This window comes from Rhea americana, unplaced genomic scaffold (assembly GCF_003343005.1).
Source record: "Rhea americana isolate MKP2758 unplaced genomic scaffold, rheAme1 scaffold_108, whole genome shotgun sequence".
NCBI lineage: Eukaryota > Metazoa > Chordata > Aves > Rheiformes > Rheidae > Rhea > Rhea americana.
This window is the reverse complement of record NW_028185128.1, coordinates 139,582-160,473: the sequence shown is the minus strand read 5'-3', so window position 1 is coordinate 160,473 and position 20,892 is coordinate 139,582. Positions and strand designations below refer to the sequence as shown.

The 20,892-nt window shown below is 38.3% G+C and overlaps 1 protein-coding gene across 1 annotated transcript in view; it reads right to left on the bottom strand.

The window, feature by feature from the left end:
• The window catches only part of UTRN (utrophin), a gene marked incomplete at its 5' end in the record, with an annotated part of 298,945 nt that overhangs the window by 138,986 nt on the left and 139,067 nt on the right, over positions 1-20,892 (bottom strand). Inside the window, one exon of the mRNA XM_085310498.1 lies at positions 2,960-3,132. Within this exon, the coding sequence (XP_085166624.1) occupies positions 2,960-3,132 (173 nt within the window). The remainder of the gene's footprint in view (positions 1-2,959; positions 3,133-20,892) is intronic.

The window sequence follows — 20,892 nt, the reverse complement described above, 5'->3', positions numbered from 1 at the left end:
AATGTTTCCTGAGCTTCTTTGCTTTGAAAAAGATTTCTGTCCTTGTCTAGGAACTGGGCCTTCTACCAACACACAATCGGCAAGCAGAGCTTCAAGTGTTTGTGTCCATGTGACAAATGAACTGGCAATTTTCAGGGACTTGCCAGGTGAAGTGGTGGCTTAAGAATCTATTTCAATAAAAAATATAGGCCAGTTATATATGATTGTTATGTTTTGAGCACTGATTGGAGTAACAATATTCCCCAGCATCAATCACCCTGTATTTAGAAGCACTCCTAAAGGAATCTCTGCTGAGCAGAGAAAAACATAGGCTCTCCATCAAGCTGATCAGACTCAGAGCACCTTCCCTCCCTGTGGCCAGGCAGAATAAGCCCATACAGAAGAGCAACACTGACATAGCTCCCCGCTTCAGCTGACCCCGGGASGCTCTCTTCACAGCTGGTGACCTCCTCAGCTTTTCCTTCTGCTATTTAGGCAACACTTTTCCTGCTGGGCAACAAGGGAACACATGGAATAGAAAAAAATGGTGTGTGGTCTAAATGTAGAGAATCCTTTTCTGTTTCCCCYTCTATCTTGTCCCACAAAAAACTACCCCACTATCTCTTCCCAGAGAAGAAAAGAGTATGTCCTAAATATTTGGCTTTAAAAGACATATCTGTAAGAAAAWAAAGATATACACATATGTAGATACACACATAAATATGTTTGTGTGTGTGTATACACACACATATATATGTATACATATATGTGCATATATATATACACATGTGTGTGTATACATATCTCCACATATATATATACACACACACACATATGTATATATATGTGTGCACATATGTGTGTGTGTGTATATCTCTACATGTATATACATATACACACACAATATAAACACATACACATATTTCAGGAATACTAAGCTGCCGATTTGTTTTCTCCCTGGAAATAAGACAATGCAGTACGAAAAAGAAAGAAGTGTGAATAAGTCTAGGAGTATTTCAGGGGGAGGTACATACAATGCTCTCAAAGTGAATTACAATCACTACAAGTACAGTTTTAAGTAGTTTCCATGCATTTYCAAATAAGTGTTACAAGTGCTGCTTTTTGAGTTTGGAACTCCTTAGTTATAGCAGCAAGAAAGCAAAGTCTATGCAGCAACTAGCATGATCAGCTCTAAGGACTGAAATAGTAAAGAAAGCTTCATGCTATCCCCTAAGGCAGAACAGTACTTTCAGCAATTAAATCAAAAGAATCAGAATACAGCATAGCTGCAAATATTATTAAAAACAGCCCCCTTCCTCACACACATACAGAGTAACCCTAGTACAGAAGCACTACTGCAAACTAAACTCCATTAAAAAAAATGATTTTTCAGTCATCAGTCCTAGCTTCTAGAAGAATTTTTTGCTGTTCTCACAACTCATCCACACACGGCTTTCCAATTCTTCCTTGAAATAACATACACCAAGAAAAGGTTGAAGATGAAGCAGTAGCAATTAACGAGTTGAACAGCAAGACCAACACACTAACCTCACACCGGTTCTACTGCTTTCACCAATAGAGGCTTTCACCACTCTTGCTGAAGTTAGAGAACTGAACTGCAATCAAGGAACAGGGCAAAAAACACGAACTCAGAAATACTGCCCTCTGTTCAGAGGCAACTGAGATTTGAAAGGTTAATTTATTTCTCTCACGTTTGGTTCCACTGATCTCCTCCCTGCCTGCCTTTTAATTGTAGCTCAGWGACATGTGGCTCAGCAATATTACACAGATCAGCAGAGTAGCACAAACACATTAACATGTTCCAGATCTACATAGAAAGCAATGAGCGCACCCTGCACAACAGCAGTCTCTGTATTGCTGCCTCGGAATTAGCAACTGCTAGGGTAAACRGCTTGCAGGCCATTTGACCATTAATTTCTCCTAATTATAGTTAACCCCAGGAAGAGTCAAATAACTGAATTGCTATTGCTGGAACTTTACTGTTGCAAACTAAACTATTAACATACGAACATGCTTTAGTCTTTCTCAGGGGTTGGTTTACTTGTGAATACAGCTCATAAAGCCCGATCTTAACAGTATTTGTACTAACGTCCCTGTAGTGTGCTGGGGCTATTCTTCACAAGCTCTACTGCCAAACTGCTTGGCTCCTCTGGTTCAGGCTCTGCTTGACATGGGCAGATTTTCTCTCAGGCAAAGAGCTTTTGCTGAGCAGATTCTGCCAGCTACATTTAGCTGTCTAGCAGGCTGGTGAGGAGTTAACTGGAGATGAAAAACGAATGTCTCATTTTCCCTCCATCTCACACTCACAAACTCCTGTGCCTGAATTGCAAACTCAACTCATTGTTCTGGCCTTTGGAAAATTAATATGAAGGCTTAATATTGTTCTGTTTTATTAAAAGTACGATTTCCTTTAATCAACAGGAAAGCATTAGTAATTAAAAGCTCTATACATGCTTTTCTGTGTAGTTAACTTTAATGTAGAATTTTATTCACATTAACGAATATGGTAATATCTACTTCCAAAATGACATGATAAAGATTGTAATACCGTTTATTCTTGGACAAACAGTGAGCTTTTCACTTAGCACTGCAAGGGTCAACAAATTCAAAAGGCTTTTCTTGATTAATATATGCTTTAAAATATTTTTTATCAAATAGCTGTCAGAAAATTCTGCTACCAATATACAGCTAGACATTCATGATGCAGTACTATCAAAGTTCTCATTTCAGTGGTAAAAGCAAACAAATAACAAAAAAAAATCCTGATTTCTCCTCACAGATTTTAACTTCACAGAATTACTTCACTGACATTGCTTTTGATATACAATAAGGAAAGAGCCAACCTACTTTGAAATATCAGAAATGTGAGATTTCACCTCAATGCCACAGTCATGCTTCTGGAGCCTTTTAGAAGACAGCAACTGTGCTCCATTCATATCTTGATGTTTTCAATACTCACCTGATGTTTGCCGACTTCACCTTCAGGTCATTCCAGCGTTGGTTCATGTCATCAAGTCGGTGCTGGAGCAGAGCAGCTTCCTCAGAGTTTCCTAAGGCTTTCACCATCTTCTGTCTGTTTCCATCAATGCTTTTCAAGATGTCATTGTGGGCATCAATCTCAGCTTGGATGTCCTGAAATATCAACATGAAAAGCTCAGACAACTTAGTTTTCTGTTCAAAGTAAAAGAGATGTAATTCCTATTGTAATTCTTAAATCACTAGGCCAGAGCACGTAATCTCGCCTGTGTGACTCTGAAGAGACAAAAAAAAAAAAAAAAAAAAAAAAAAAAAAAAAAAAAAAAAAAAAACTGCAAAGGAGAAACAAAAACCTGCAACTCCATTAACATCGTTATAAAAGGCTCGTCATTTCTAAGCATGAGAAAGAGTTTGAAAAATCACCTTTTTATCCTATATAGCACTTATAACTATGAATACTAAATTCTCTTCTTTTTTTCTTTTAATTCCCTACTGGTTTCTCACATTTCCGCATAGAACTGTATTTGCAAATGCACTAGACACCTTTCCCTGCTCAGAACTTACCCAGACTAAGTCCTAGCAACATTGTTTCTTTCCTCTTGGAAATAAAACATTGCAGAAACTTTACACAACTATCCAGTACAATTTACACAGTACAGCAGTTTTTGACATATGTAATGGACGTTTTTAACTAAAACCTATATCCCTAAGTTGCAACTAAATGACCACAGCTACCACAAAACCTATTTTTACAATTCAGTTATCGTATACCATCTCCCACAATATGTAGAGAACTAGACATAGAAAGGTCTGCATTTTGTAGAAAAAATTAAAGGAAAAAGTAGCACCTGAAGATACATTTTAAGTTACTCATTTTTCTTCCCCTTTGAAATTAAACGTTTTGTTCTCCAATCTCATTTCTACCTCAAAAAAATTACAGTAGCTATCTTCATTTAACCAAGCACAGTATTATTTTTAAAACATAAGACCCTCAAATGAAATCTGCTGTACCATTGCCAATGCTTTCTAGTATCCGCACATCAATGTATACTCTTAACAGAGAAATGTAAATGTGTGAATAGGTGCACTGGCTATCTCAATGGGATTAATCAGCAAAGACTGTGACAGAAACCTGATGCAGATGTAAACAAGCTTCTTTCGCAAGGAAGAATTCAATAACCCTWAAAGGTTGTATTCTTGCAGGCAGCCCCTCAGTGCATTTTAGCTATCCCCAGGGGGAGGAGAAGGCAAATGAGGGGGTTCTTTCACCTCTTATACTCAAGATGTACAGCTGCTACTTACGTCTATGAACTGATGGTTGGAARCAGTAAGCAATGATAACATCTAACTTTCTTTAGTCAGGGAAGAAAAAACAAAGTAAATATACAGCTGGAAGAACAGGGAAATGGGGAATCAGTGAAGCTCTGGCTCTCCAACTGAGCTACTATATGACTTTGGACAACTGTTCTTTGCCCTCAGTTTCAACACTTTAAATGGGTAAGATGACACTTCTGCTGTCTTTAAATCACCTTAATAAACCCCATCATTCTGAAAATGAATACATCCAATGGCATTTAAAACAGATGTTTCTAATAATCAGCAAATCCCAAATAAGACAGCACAGTCACCAATTAAAGCACATGCTTGTATAAAAACTTCTGCTGACCTTCTGACTCCAATATGCAAGCTGACCCCCTGAAAACAARTCTGAGTCCAAACAGCAGGAGATGCAACAGTATAAAGCAGAGTTCAATTTTAAGTACACACTAATCTGCACTACCAAAATCTGCCCACGTCAAATCTACTTCCATGCCTCTACAGAGCTACAAAAGAAGAGTTTGCAAACTGATCTATAGTCTTCCACTCTACAATAACAACGCTCATTCTAAGGCTATTGAGAATCTTCATGAAACATTTTACACTTGATTACTTTTGAGAGGGACAATTGTAAGTTTTGCATGTAAGTATGCAAAAATTCAAAACAAAGTTTCACTCAAACTAAGTTTGATTCTTGCATTTGACAGCTGTCATGTTACATTGAATAAGGCACAGTAAATCTGCTGTTTGCATTCTTGAGACCCATCTGTGATGGCCATATTGTGACCRTTTAGTTCAAAGAATCAATTTTGCTAATTAACTTCTCTTCCTCTTTTCTGATTTCCATTTTCCAGGAAGAAGAAACACTTTCAGTTGATGAGTATTGCCAGCACGTCGAGGGAGGTGATCCTGCCCCTCTCCTCAGCCCTGGGGAGGCCTCATCTCGTCTACTGCATCCAGTTCTGGGCTCCCTAGTACGAGAGACATGAAGCTACTGGAGAGAGTCCAGTATAGGGCTACAAAGATGATCAGAGGGCTGGAGCATCTGCCCTMTGAGGAACGGCTGTGAGAGCTGGGCCTCTTCGGCCTGGAGGAGAGAAGACTGAGGGGGGATCTTATCAATGTGTAYAAGTACCTGAAGGGAGAGTATCAAGGGGACGGGGAAAAACTCTTTTCAGTTGCCCCCTGTGACAGCAGAAGAGGCAATGGGCAGAAATTGAAGCACAGGAAGCTCCGCCTGCCCGTGAGGGGGAATTTYTTCACTGTGAGAGTGACGGAGCACTGGCACAGGTTGCCCAGAGAGCTTGTGGTGTCTCCTTCTCTGGAGATATTCAAGGCCTGCCTGGAYGCAACCCTGTCTAACATGCTCCAGGTGACCCTGCTGAGCAGGGAGGTTGGACTGGATGATCTCCAGAGGTCCCTTCCAACCTKACTGATTCTATGATTCTATGATGGATAAACAAAACAAGAACTGCTATTAAAAGTTAATCAGTGCTACTGYATCAGATTTCTCAAAAAGAAAAGAGGGAGAAAAATCCAAAAAAAGGATCTCAATTCAGCATGTATATGAAAGATATGCAGCACGCAGGTGTGATGTAAAAGGTGGCTAATGGCAACAGACAGACAAAGGAGAAGTGAGTTATCCCTCAAAGATAAAAATTTTCAAGATCTTTTTTATTATAAATATATCTTCTTGTCCTGGAAGCCCAGCAAGGATGAAGGGCTCCCATCTTGTCCCAAGACTGTTCCCTATTCCCTCAGTAATTCCTCTTGCTCACTGTGTTATTGTAACCTTTCCCTTGATTCTCATGAATTTTGTAACCATGTCGTGCTTGCTCTTCCTTAAAATTTCTTACTTCAGAACAGAGAGAAGAGCTCTGTCCATACTGTACACATGCCAATTCATGTTCATCCTGACTTACTATTTCTCTTTCTACTGCCTTTTTTTTTCATCATGTTTCTTCATATTCTGCATCACTTTCTGTGTGGCCATTGCATGAAAGAAGTTGATTAGCCCTGCTCTGGCTCCAACCAGAATTAACTCTACTCAGGGTAAGGCAATTAAAAATTCTCAGTGCTTTAAAAATAATTACAGACACTTCTCTGTAATCACACAGAAGATCCTATATCCAGAGTCACAGGGGCAACACACTGGAGGATGTAAGAGAAGAGAAAAAAGAGAACTCGTATTTCCTAAACTGTCATTACATAGCTTCATCAACTTTCAGGAGGGGCTATTGCTATAGGATGCTTAAAGTTTTATTTTGCTAACTCTGCAAATGTTTACATGCACGTATTTTTAAATAGGATTCACAGATTATTGGTATGAGATCAGTAAATATGTTTACATGCACAAGTGTTTGCAGGTTTAGTGTCCTAAACTCAATGAGGAAAAAGTTCACTTTATATTTAAAACAAAGTGCACATTTCAAAGCTTCAAAAGGTAGGAGAGAGAAGAGCTAACTAGCCTGGCACTTTTGTCTACTGTACCCTGGCCAGGGCATTAGAAGATTGCCACCTTTCTTCCACTCCACTGAAGATTTCAAATCAAACTGCTGCATGTATGCTGCTTATGCAACTCAAGAGCCTGTAGCTGTAAATATGGTATGTGAAGCACAACAACACTACAGATGGCAATTCTGAAAATGACCAACACACCTCACCAATTACAGCTAGTGTTGCTACTAGAATAGCCCAAAGTCAGACTAAACTGAGATGCCCAGGGAAAAAGAAAATATACGACCAAAATCTGAACAAAACATAACTTAGTGACTCCATACCCAAGGTCAATCAGCTATCAAACCTCCTTTTTCTTTTTCTTTTTTTTTTAACAGCAATAAAAAATTGTCCTTTGGAACTTACTCTTTTTTATTAAGACAGACTCAAGACAAAAAGAATTTAGAAAATCATTCCTATGAAAAAGTATTTTAATTCTGCCTTTTTTTTCCCCAGGGTAAGAGCAAGGGATGTCCAGAGGGCCCTGTAACGCCCTAAGTTATTACTGTATTCAGTTCTACTCACATTTTCTCAGATTTATTTGTTGATAATTACCACTATCACAGGCAAAATATTTTCCCCTTTAAAGGCCCTAAGCCCTTCTCTTTAAGATAAAAACGTGACTGGTTGAAGGAAACTTAAACTCTGAGTGGTCCCCAAAATTAAAGTAGAACAAATAAGATGCATTTTAAAACACTCAAAATTTTGCACTACTCCCTTTCCACTGAAAAGAATACTTGAGAGTTCTGATACAAAGATATAACATAGAGAAGTTACTTTATTATACAAAGTGAATCAAAAAATGTTCCCATAATGCTTCTATTCTATTTTATTATAAAGATCACTTAAACAAGCTTCTACTATATTTGATACTAAGCAAAACAACTTATCCTCTTGTGGAAAAGGTCTACAGCATTTTATACTAGATCATAACCTTTTTTTAAAAAAATACAATTACATAAGAATAAAGGTTTACTCAGCAGGGATGTTTTTCTTAAACTACTATTATACAGCAATGTTCTGTACTAAACTCCAATTTTAAATTGTTTTATAAGCAAGCAGAATTCCCCTGAATTTCTACAAAGAACTGACCACAGAGCAGGGATRGCAAATTTATAGCAAATAAACTACATGCAGCTTGTAAGAAATGGGCAGGCAGGTCACAGACTGACCCTGTGCCACAGAATTAGACACAGACTTGGGTTTGTATGCAGACTGCCAGGTAATTTGAATCCCAGCTACAAAATACAGAACAGGCAAACTGTTGTGGCTTTTAATCAAAGTGAAGATTTCAGCAGGAGTTCATAGGGCTGAGGTTGACTATCCATAAATAAAAAATAGCTTGAAGAATCACTCACTCCCCAATGAAGGTACTCCAGCCTAAACTGCCAGGACAGTTTCTATATTTCTTGCACCAAAAACAAATCGTGCCCCATGACTGGAATAGGACAGAAGACTCAGTGCAAATAAAAGGTAACGSAAGTCTCTCAAGAACAACTGCCGATTTCTTTCATTGACAACATCGATGTCAGCAAAGACTTCAGTTACAGAAATATGGCTTTTGTCTTCTTTATTCCTGATGTCTAAAGGTGATGACTGTGAAAGTGTCTGCAGAAACTCTTCCACTGAAACAGCCGGAACAGAAAACATCAGTGCAACTAAAGAATATAGCTGTTTGCCACAGACATCAGCAAGAATATCYTTTTTTTGAGGTCTCATAGCAGGTAGCAAGGCGATGGAAGCTTTTTATAGCAGATTGTTTATTCTATTTTGAATCAGATACATTCTACCTGCTGCTGCCAACTGCCTTTGAGTACACTGCTGTGTCAGATGTTCTCTTTAGCCTATGCTCCAYTTAGAGCTTTCACTTCTTGATGGCCCTCAAAGAGAATCAGGGCACGTGATAGGCGTGTGGAGGTGGCCTTTGTGACAGGGAAAGGGGACTTTTATTGCTCTCTCCTTTGTAAATGCAAGGAGAGAGGGAAGCTCTTGCAAAGAAAGACCATTAAAAGGAACCCTCCAGTCTCTGGAGAATCCAAGTGCTCATCTCACTCACAGAGTTTCTGCTCATGTTTCAGAAGACACCCATAACTTGACAGTCATAGCTTTAGAAAAGCTCACCCCATCTGCTATATCGCACAAGTCTGCAGTGGCTCTCTGCTTTTAGGCAACCAGCTGATAAAGAATTCACACTTGGAAGAGCGGTATACATGCAAAGCTCTTGGGTAGAACTGTTATTATCATAAATCCACCACTGGCAGAACTGCATACAAGGAAAGACATTAAACCTCTCTAAAATGTCATATGCGGACCACACTGCCTCTCAGTATAGCCACTTGACTACAGGATAAGGATCAAAGCAATTTGCAAAAGCAGTTGAGTTTAGATGCGACAGAAACTCAATTACTACTCAAGTTCTTAGTTAGTTCAGAAAGAAAAACATTTTTTTGAGGGGAAAAAGCCTTTGAATATTTTTTGTGTCTGATTTTTACACTCTTGTATTACCAAAAGTCTTGCAGTGCAGCTTTAAGTTTCCAAAAAGTTGTCTCAACTTAATCGTAATGGATAATACCTTAACAGGTGACAGACATATGGTGTGGGTAAGGACTCTTTTAATCACAAGAGTGATGATGCAGTTAAGGCTGAGAATGCCAGCCTATATTTGACAACTTCTGTGGTTCAGTTACGTGCCAGTGACTGAACATCTGAAGGACATCATAAATCCATTAATACTAATTCCAACAGTCACATATTGGGACTGAACAAAGCTAAAGCAGCCCAGCCCAGTTGAATGTAATATGACTCTACTTTTGAATAGAAAGGGAGTGTCGTACAAGCTTCTGCAAATGCCATCTGGCTTCTGCATTATGACCACAGTTACAGCACTTGTAATTCTCTCCTTACAACATACATTAATGGATACAAAAAGTTAAAAGTAGACTGGAAGCCAGAACCACCATCATAAGGCTGTTTCTACTGGCAGCAAACTCCTCAATAAGAAGGAACAGGATGGGTGTGTGGGAAATCATGTGAGGGAGAGACGAGGGAATGGAGGGGAACTTGCTCAAAAAAGAAAAAAGAGAAGAAATAAAAAGAAAAAAGCTTGCTCAATAAGCAGTTTCTGATCAAAGTTCAGCAAMAAAAATGTTAACATTCTTCTCTAGCACCAAAGCATTCTCCTAAATCATGTTATAAACTTCAACATAATAGACAAAATGACAGAAAAGCTTTAGGCTAAAAAATATGGCAGCTGTGAGATTTGTAAGTTGTGYTTTTGTCAAGAATTGCTACAATCAATTCCTTTGACAGGAAATAAGACACTGGCATATTCAAAATCACGGGGGAGAGCGTGGAATTTGCAAACTCCAGGGCTTTGTATGGTACAAAGAAATTAAAAACACTGGTAGCAAAATTTCTTTCTTAACAATATTGTGAAACCTCTCATCTCAAAGGCTGAGGCTTTAAGAAGGAGAAAAAAAAACATACATACACACGCACATACTCCTCCACTATCTGACCTAATCTTCAAAGACTAACAGCAGCAATTACAACAGAACACTGACGCCCAGCTGACAGACCAAGGAGGAGAGAAGGAGAAAGTGTTTTACACAGTGAGGAATTTATGTCATAGATGTTTTCACCTGCTGTTACTAGCTACTCTTGGAAGATATTGGTGGATTGGCTGGACAGCATCAGTCTCATTAGCTCCAAAAGTTTGTTACTGTCTGAAAGTAAAAATAGAAGAGTTTTAAAAAAAGAAAAGAAACGAAAAAGAAAGGTCTTCTKAGCATCCAGATTTATTATGATTTTAAAATTAATCAAAGTCAGTATACAAACTCAAAAAGAAAAAATTAACTTCATTTTATTTTATGAGACACCTGAGTTCATGTAGTAATATCCTTTATACTGTTGTTCAGGTGATCAGTACTAATATGTATTAAAAAAAAAATCATACTAAAATTTACAGCTTTAGAATTAAAGACTCATACGGTACGATCTATTCTTGTAATTATGATGTTTGTGACTACAAGCAATAAATTTAATCGTAATCTGTATGTAAAAACATCATATGTTGTTTACATACTCCAGTTTTGAACAGCACAAGTTTTTTTATTTTGTTTTGTTTTTAGAGAAGTGTACTGCAAAAGAAGAAAGAAGCCAAGCTAAAGAGAGTTACAAATATATGATCCATGTCTCATCAGAAGTGATGACATTTAGATGAAAGCAGTATGTTTGAAAAGTTTCATGTCTCAATCACTCTAAGCAATGCAATTGCTGCAAAGTCAAGCCTCCTGCCTCTCAGCATTACTGTTGCCAAATGTCCTGGTAAGAGAAAGAGTAACTAGACTGGATAAAACAAAAACAGAAGAAAGAAGTGGAGAAATGGCATACTCATGGGAAGTAACTCTATTTATAAAAGCCATCAAGAGATCTTCTAATTTGACTACGATAACTTTCAACTAAATTTAACAGTAAATTATGAAGCACTTTTTTTGTGTGAAGTAAGATCACAAGCGCCCCACGAAGCCCCCTTTTACTTATGGCTTAGTAAAGCCCGAAATCTTCTATCCCTTTCTTGAAGAAAGGGCCAGACAACAATGACCAGAGCAAGTGCTCCAGCACAATCCTGTAGGACCTAAAATGGGGAAGGAAAGAAGCATTAGTCTTCCATACTCGAGAGGCAGTCAAACAAGGTTCACATGAGGACCTTCACAGTAATGTACATTTTATCATGGCCTGCCCTTTCTATTGTATATTTTTCAAAACAAAAARTAAGTACTTGAAACTGCTCTTATCATACCTTTTCAAATTTTGTCAGCAACTCCCGTAAGCTGAAGTTCAGGCCAATCATGATTAAGTGTCCCCCGAAGCCTACATTTTCCTGGTATGTCCTCCAAGCCAGGTCTATAGCCTTCAAAAGATTTATCTTTCTTCCAGCTATGCTTTCTCAAAACCCTCTGAAAATCCCTGTGTATGCATCCCTCCAGCACTGTATTCCCCCAGCGGTAGTTCATGCAGCACCATTTTAGCGGCCTCCTCGTCCCCACTTGCTTCCATGGGCCGGGCGCTTCGGGGTGAGGCGATGCCAGTAGATGTTCTTTGTAGTGTTACCCTGGTCCCATGGTGCTGGAGGGATCTTCTTGTCTCTATGCACAACCAGAACTTCCTCCAGCGCACCTCAGCAATGGCCTGCAGRCTCCAACTGTTTTCTTGTGGGCCTCAAGCTCAACGTTTGGTCTCAATTACCCCGCGTAAGAGAAGCTATATTCTCCTGGTGGGGGGAAGTTGCAGGGGGTGGGGAGGAGGAGCCACTCATTGCATGCCAGCTCCATTCAAGGAAAAAGAGGAAAAAAAATCCCCAAAGAAACTTTTATATATAGAAAGCTCCAAAAGCCAGCTTTTCAGAGAAGCCCAGACTGGAGGAGGCACGCTCCAGCCTAGAAAACAAGGCAGTATCACTGGACAGGAGGCCACCTCTTCTCTTTCTCCCTTTCTCCCTCTCGGCCACCAGCAGGCTGGTGTTGCTATGGTAATAACCAAGCCACTTCCAGCCCTTTTCCCTCGGCCTGCTCAGCCTAGGGATGCTGCAGCACAGGAGAACTAAGGCCCATTAAAAGAAATTTTAAAAGTTGCTTCCTTTGTTTAGGCAAAATCTCCAGTAGAGGATCACACAGTCACCTCCAAAATCTTCGCTGGGGAGCTCTTCTTTTGGTCCTTGCTGCTCTGACAGCCGCACGGTAATCTATTCCCARCATTTGTTTATTATTTTAATCAGCATCCTCCCTTCCACCACCCCTCGTGCTGCTCTGAAGCCAAGCACACTCCCACTTCCTGGAGGCCTCCCTCGCTGAGCAACCACCACCACCTCCTCTAAGGCGGCAGAAAGCCTGGACCAAAAATCCTGACACACGTCTCCAGCCGCTCGTCCTATTTTCTTCCCTTCAAAAAAGAACCAGGATATTTAGTCACTACACAGATTTTTAAGTTGTAAAAGGAACTAGCGCTCCGCAAAGCCTACACGCACGCACGCACACACGCTCCGGCTCRTTACTCCAGACTCAACATATGCAGATTGTTTTCATATGAGGCCTTTGCTCTCATTTCAGCAGGAAACCTGACACCTTAACGTTGGCTACTAGGAAATCACTCGATTTTAAATCATTCCCACTTGAAACAGTATGTGCATGTGACGGCCTATTTTGGCTATTATTAATGCTTTCCGTACAACCACACAGTACTTCACTGGCAAATGTTTCAGTAACAGTTGCCAGCAAGTCGGAGAATGTATAGTTAAAACCAAACAAAGCAACCTACCGCTTGTAAAATCTGTCACAACTGTTACTCATATGACCATTTGGGGAACCATGTGCTGCTTTTACTTTCTTTGCAATTCAGTGAACTGTAATTTGAAGAACCAATAAGGTCACTAATGATAAAACTGTCTTTAAAATTATTCTCAACTAATGGACTACACCCACACAGCCAGTATGGTTTGTGATTTTAAGAATAAATCTTGAAAAAAAAAATATATTGGCATCAGCAGGATTTTACTTTCCGAAGTTATACTTTGCAGCATGTTTCTGGGTTTTATGCAGGCAAATCACACAAAGTGCAAATATGCTTGTAAGATAAACTAAGAAAAGTGTTCTGAAAAAGAAGGTAAAACAAGAATAATTTTACTGCATAACTGACAGGTAGTCACAAACTGTCTGAATTTATTCCACTGCTTATGGAAGCAAACAGCCCAATTATTAGTGCAGCAGTAGTTAATCCTGCAATAATCACAGATAATTTTACTTGCCCCCACATATAACTTCTCTCGTAGGCTTCATCCCTCTCTCACATACTTCACTTGCTGCTAAACATTTGTTCTCTGATAGTTCCCAAAACACTCAACTACTTACTAACAACTCCAGGCAGCTGCAGATTCCAATGTATTTTTTCTTTTCTCTGTTCTATACCTCTTATAAGACATATGTCAGATATAAGACATATAAGTCAGAAGACTGAAAAATCCTATCTAATGGAAAGCATCTTAAAATTACCACCCATTAAAATCTCTTTCCAGTCCACAGAAATCCAGCACATCTCTACTCTGAAACAAAACCTATATTGTGACTTCCAAGTGACTATGAATCTTGCAGGACTGGTACTCTAGCATAAAGTAGTTTTTCAAGGTTCATATGTTGACGACAGGAACAACTAAGCAGCTGCTGCTCTTGTTAGAGCATCTTCAGCAAAATATGAATATACAAGTCTCTACATCAAGAAACGAAAACACTGACCAGCAACATCCAACTATTTGTCATCAACAGTAGACACAAACACAAATGGTGTCTAAATTACTCAAAATTCATCTACATTGGCACGACATCTGGAGTTACATGCCAGGGTGCTGCAGTTTTACCTACTTCATTGGCAAAAGGCTGTCACAGTCTGTCCCCTCCTCTCACACTAATTAGAGGTCCTAAAAAAATGCATCACTGGGAAATACTTTTTAATTAAAATGGGCACRGTGCCCTGCCTGACTCCCCAAAGGACGATCCTTTGGGCACATTCTTTTTTTCCAYGAGGATTTTATAAATTTCACTGAGCAACGTAATAACCTCAGCACAGAGCCCTGGTATGCAAGTATACCCAACGAGCCCTGGCACCTCGGTCAGCTGAAGAGCTGTTCCTTCTCTACGAATGCATAACCCCACAGTCACAGGAAGCCAGAACAAGACCAACAAATAAGGAAGGAAACAAAGCACAACATGCAACCTCCTATCACACCTCACAAAAACTTTTCAGGCCTCCCAGTCTTCATGTTGTCCCACTACAGTTAGTAAGAAAAGYATGCATTAAAAATTAAAGTCATAAACCCATTTCTATAAAATACCAGGAGTTTCCCCTCTTTTTAAAATAAAGGCTCATTTTAAACTCACTAATGATCTGTAATGAACCYTACTAAGATTTAAAATACACACCAGACTACTACAGTGAATTATCTAAGGTCATTTTCTTCTTTTCTAAATTAACCATTAACAGAAGCAAAAATCCTATTAGCATGAGAAAGTAAGTGTCCTGAAAAGTTTTAACTAGAATCTCTATCTGAGAATCTCTCTTTTCTCTTTCTACAAGACAGACACAAAGCTCTCATCCACACTAATGCTTCTTTCTGCTGCTCTGGCAGCAGAGTTGTGAAACAGGAAGAAAACAGCATTTAAATCCACTTCAGAGTTGTCACTACACACAAACTGAAAATGGATGTTAGACTGCATTACAACGAGGCTGCATGACTCCAGAACTGTAATTTTATGTTTACTKGCACACTTCATATTTAGATAACAGTAATATTTGTTTCCCAATTTTCTATGCTATCATAAAAAAAATCATATATTCCAGATCCTTCAATACTACCAGACGTAAAGATAAATGCCCTCTGAGGTGGATGGCTACCATTTCATGGAATTCTATAAAGATATTCAAATATATATCTCATTGGATTAACACTTTCAGTAAAATGGCTTTAAAAATTGTACTGAATAACAACTGTTCTATTGGCTTTTTCTACATGAAAACAACACTGGTATTTTGAGAAATTCTGCACTTGTAGAAGAAAAATACAACTGAAATAAGCTCTACATTGACAAATGTTTAATATAGCCTTTACAAGGAAGACATCATCATGTCTGTGGACATGACAATGTTGAACCCAAAGCTCCTGACAGTATAAGCTCTCATGCAAGTACATCATCTTCTACAGATAAAAACAAGCTCAACAGCAAGGGTACTGTAACAGAGCTTACTTCCAAAATACTTTCTTAGGTGCTAAGATCCACAAATGGAAATTAATGCACTGAAGAGCAATTTCTATTGCATTTAGTACACTACCRCAGAGGATTGTATACAATGCAACTTTCTGATTCATTTTGGTACCAGATCAGTTTGGTGCATTTCCTCTTGCAGCTTTAAAATAATATAAAACAGGATAAAGGTAGCGTAACCAGCTAACAGTGCTTTATACCTATTGGTGACATTACTAATGAAAACCTAATAAACGCAGAGATCATAAGCTCCAAAGCATTTTTATCGTAAGTGGTACAAAAAAGAAGTCCAGCATACTGAGTGAAACAACTTACGTGAGTTCTAGCAATCATTTTTAAGAATTCTGACCTAAACAGCAAGCCTCTGAAGCCATGCTCAAGTGCTTCGTCATTTAGCATGACTCAATGCAGGAATTCTAAAAATAGCAGCAGAACAATATCTTATACTCAGTACTGCAATGAATTGACTAAAAATCTTGGATTTATACTTGACAAAAGAAGTAACTGAATATTAGAGAACTGCAAACAAGTGAGGCAGTAGAAACAAATCAAAATCAGCTGAGAAAAAAGGAACAAAACCTTTATTCCATTGCCTTTGAAAGGAAAAACATCTGACTGACTTTGATATGATCTCACAMCTCTAAAGTTCACTTTCAGAACAGACAAGTGTTTCAAGATAGATAACACTCCCTCAGCAAAACAAAATTAAGTATATGCAAAGACACTACAATGAATTTGCCTCCTCCTTGAGTTGCTGTGCAAAAATGCAAGAAAACTGCCATACTAAGCGCAATTTGACTTTGGAATCCAAGCTGAAAAGAGGAAAGGTTATTCAAGAAGAAAAAAATGAAAAAAGTAAGGAGCAGCAAAAGTCTTAAGAGTGAATGAATTGTGTTGACAACACACAGAGTGTAGTTATGTCTTATGCAACTCACAAAAATGAGCAACAAGAACAAGAAGTTAAAATGAAGGGCTCCTTGTGAGATTCAGTCACAAAGCATCTAGAGGTCAATAGGTGATCAGTACATCCTGGTCTCATTCAAGATGMGGCTTAAAGCAGCAACATGAAAAATCTACTTGTTGAAAAGCAATATGGTATTTTCTCTTGACTTGCAAAATACATGGTGTAAATCTGATCAGAACAGGAAACAGAGCTGTGCTCTCACTTCTGCAACATATCAGCAATTACAACACAAAGTTGTAATTTGGTTCACTATCAACTGAATACAACACTAGAGTTGCACTTGAGAGCTCTGCCAGAACAGCACAGCTCTCCTGATAACCTCTGCCAGAAGCCAAAACACTCAAGTGATATATTGCCCTGAAGGACTAAGAAGAATTCATGAGGACAGATGGACAAACCAGCTCTTACCACAAAGAGAAACAAATAGCAGGATAAGGCAGTAAAAAGTCATGTAACTGTAATAGCCTGAATAACCTCTTAATTTTGGTAACTATTAGTTTACTGATTGCAATGTTGACCGTAAGTTGCACAAAAGGGCTTGCAGAGTTCCTTTTAAATCCCTAGAACTTGAAGCCAAGGTATTTTACTGGTTGGCTGTTTCTTTCTTTCCTTCCTTACAGGGAAGGAAAAGAGTATCTGTTTTCCTTTTTCCTTGGGATGGTATTTTCTATCAACATCAAGTCATTATTCTGTGATTCGCTGAAGCCAGTTCTACAGTGGCCAGCTCTCTACAGTATCTGCCATATGCACTGACTTTTTTTTTTTTTTTAAAAAAAAAAAAAAAAGACCACAGTCTATCTGTGTTTATCTCAGAAAATTAGGTAGGAGGCAGGATATTAGATCTCAAGAATAAAGTTTGCTAGTATTACAGATGGGATAACAGTCCTGGGAACAGGCATTTCTGCATTGCCAGAAAGATTAGTAAAAAAAAATTTAGTGGTTTCGTAATGGGTTTTCCCCCTTATTTGTGAATGCAAGTGTTTGCACAACACTGGCTTTCAGTTTTATGAATCAACCAAAACATTCTAATTTTTGGAACTAGATACACATTAGCTGTATGTTTTAAACTTCTCTGAACTTCCCAGAAGTACCCATCCCTAATGACAGGGTATTTCAAACGAACTCAGAAGAAAAAAAAAAAACAAAAAACTACTACAGAAAATTTCCATACATGGCATATACCTAAAGGAAATATATATTAAAGGGGTGATACTGAACAAGAGAATAAGACTGACTTAAATTGCACCTACAAGATTGACCAGAACACGAAGTTTTTAATTTTGACCGTATTTGACAAAAAGAGCAAGGCAGCAGACTATGAAGGAAAACCGGCTTTCAAGCAGGCAGAAATTTCATCATCAAGGTTGTTCTTTCCTAATAATTAGTGCTAAAACGTTCCTAAGGATCAACAGTCTATACAGAGTTGAAGAACGTCTCCTTCTAAGACCGTTACCTGTCTTTCCCTCYGGTTTTCCCTCCTTAGAAATAAGATACCTGAACTTGCCCGCAATAATCACACTGGAAATCAGCAAGCCATAAGGCACTTTACATTATTCAGCCTTGCATGCTATCCTTAACTCTGCTCACTTCAAACAGAAACAAAGCAGGTCAAGTTCTCTTGGATGTACCTATTAACATTTTTATTAAAAGGTTTAAACCAAAAACAAGGTAGATAGTCTAGTGGCAATGTAACACAATATACTTCCACAGTGGCACATCCAAGGCAAAGATTTTAGAGCTTGTATTAACCCCAGAATACACGTCTACTTTCCCAAGTTAAGAACATGGGACTTTAACATTCCAGTCTTGAAAAACRGAGTTTTAAGGGCATACTAGGGCTCACCTCTGATTTATCACAGGGTAGAGGATACCCATCTCTCAAGATACTAAAACTGACCAGTGAAAAGATGATTAGTAATTTAAAAGTTCAGGGACTTTATCAAGTTCTCAATCTAACCTGTAGAAAGACCACAAAATAGTATTTCAATTTTAGCATTCATCATTATTGGTTGATGTAACACCTTTAATTCTATGGCACTAACTTAGTATCTGTGAATTAAAATCTCATKCAAAATGCATATTGCAACCTTTTCCTCCTCTACTTTTAAGCAAAGGCATTATACTCTAGCATTGGACGAGGATACAGTGCCATTATTTCTATCCTGCATAATTTATCATTTTACCACATTCCAAGGATAGGCCACCTCGCAAAAACTATTGACTCGATCTGCCTACATTTTGTCTTACATACTCAATTAACTAAGTGGCCTTATTTCTCAGGAAGCAGAAGTATCTCCAGGATCTAGTTCTTTTTTAAGTCACAATCATTTTTCAATCCAATACTAACATTAATTTCAGTAGTGAAAATTTGCTTTGCCTCTAACTATAATTCAGTCATGAACCTTTCTGTTTCTAATTCTATAAATGAATACTGGCTGGATATTTGTTACCTAAGAAGAAATGYATTTTGAAATTCTAGCATAGCCATTAGCAAGATGATCTTCTGTATTTAAGAAGAGTATAAAATATATGATTGTATTATTCTAAACAATTTTTCATCTCTGTAGTTAAAATCCTCGCAACACACATAGGAAGTGTGCTTTTATCAAATTTAACAGACCATAGTGGAATAGCCATAAGAAACAAATCCCTTGAATATAGTAAATAGACAGCAACTAGACAGTTTTACAAGACCACAGGATGCCACTCTCAATCTAGCAAGAAATATCAAAGTATACCATTCTAATTTACAAAAGCACRGTTTTATTTGTTTGTTTTAAGTTTATTAAGAAAGACCAATACCATTGATTACAGGGATGTCCCATTAATACTTAAAAATATCATTAATTATTTTCAGTGCTGTGGACACTGCACCAAATGGACAACCCACAAAGCCTCATCAATCAAAACGAACTATAGGTTTTGTTGCGAGTGGATGAAGAAAAATAAAGTCTGATGGAAGGCTCATCTTAAAAGCTCATGACTGATACCACAGGACAACTTTGCAGTCATCTAAATTCATTTTCAAACTATAAGATTAAATCCCCAAAAATCATCATGTGAGTAGCATTTAAATTTGGCACTCAGGAAGAATATTGATTATTTTTAGTAACTGTGTAACGATCCCCTAAGCCAACTTTGTAGTTATGCAATTTAAACAGAATAAACGGTATTCCTTTCTCCTACATTTAGCTTATAATGAAAGAACTGAGGCTGTCCAGTAGCCCTAATTATTGCTTAGCAACACTTAAGTCAGAACAGAAACAAATCAAGTAAGTTTCCCTTCCCTTTACAGCAACCCTGTAAAATGCAGTTGTGGCTTTTCTGAAGTGAGGGACTTCASAGAAGTTGTGCAAAGTATGTTAGAAAGGGAGAACATACCGCGCACATCCTGGAGAACAGGGACAAGAGAGCAAAGAGCTCCATTCCCAGCCCTCCTGCATGCAAGCAATACACTGCTGGTAGGCACTGCTGAAAGTCCTAGTCTGCTAATAACAAGTACTTCTAAATAGAGAAGGGAAGAGTAAGAAATCACCTTCTTCCCATGCACAGGACAAATGAGGGAGAAGACTTATCATGTCTTTTAAAAGTTACAGCAAATACTTTCCTCCATTCAGCTGTCTGCCCCTCAGTACCAGGCAGGCATGATGACTTTCAAAATTGTAATTGCCTCCAGCCACCCGTACTCCTCTGCAGGCTTCTTCCTTATACCTATGGCAGTTCTGCTTTAGGAGAGACCTAATTGAGCCCAGTACCTGTTGTATTGCTCCTCTTTTAACCTTATCCTATTAAGCATATTTGGCACATCTTTTCCCTGGAACAAGCTCCCAGGGACTGCTCAGGCAGTTGACATTTATCATCTCTATTTTGTCTTGGAAAGAATTTGGATAAAATAATAAATTTGCATAGCTATCAAGGATTAAAAGGAAATACAATTACAAAACTAAGACAAGACAGTTGAAACACTCAAAACATTTTCAACAAACTTGAATTTATTCCAATAGGTTTACTTCCTAGCATATATTTATGTCTCAGTTTACCTTTACATCTACATTCTGTCCATTATACATATACGGAAGCTCTATGAATGCTCTCAATCATACTTACCTCAGGAGAATTTTCTCTCCTTCAATATTAAGCCACATAATGAGGAAGTAACTCATCTGATCACTACTGAAATCAATAATTGTTTCATTGATAAGGAGAACAGGTAAAATAAATTTCATTATCAAGTTGCCATCCAGCAATCAGGACACAAAAGTCCTRCACTGTCACGGACCAGAAATAGAAATCAGTACAACAGACCTGTGATTAGGTGGTGCATCATCT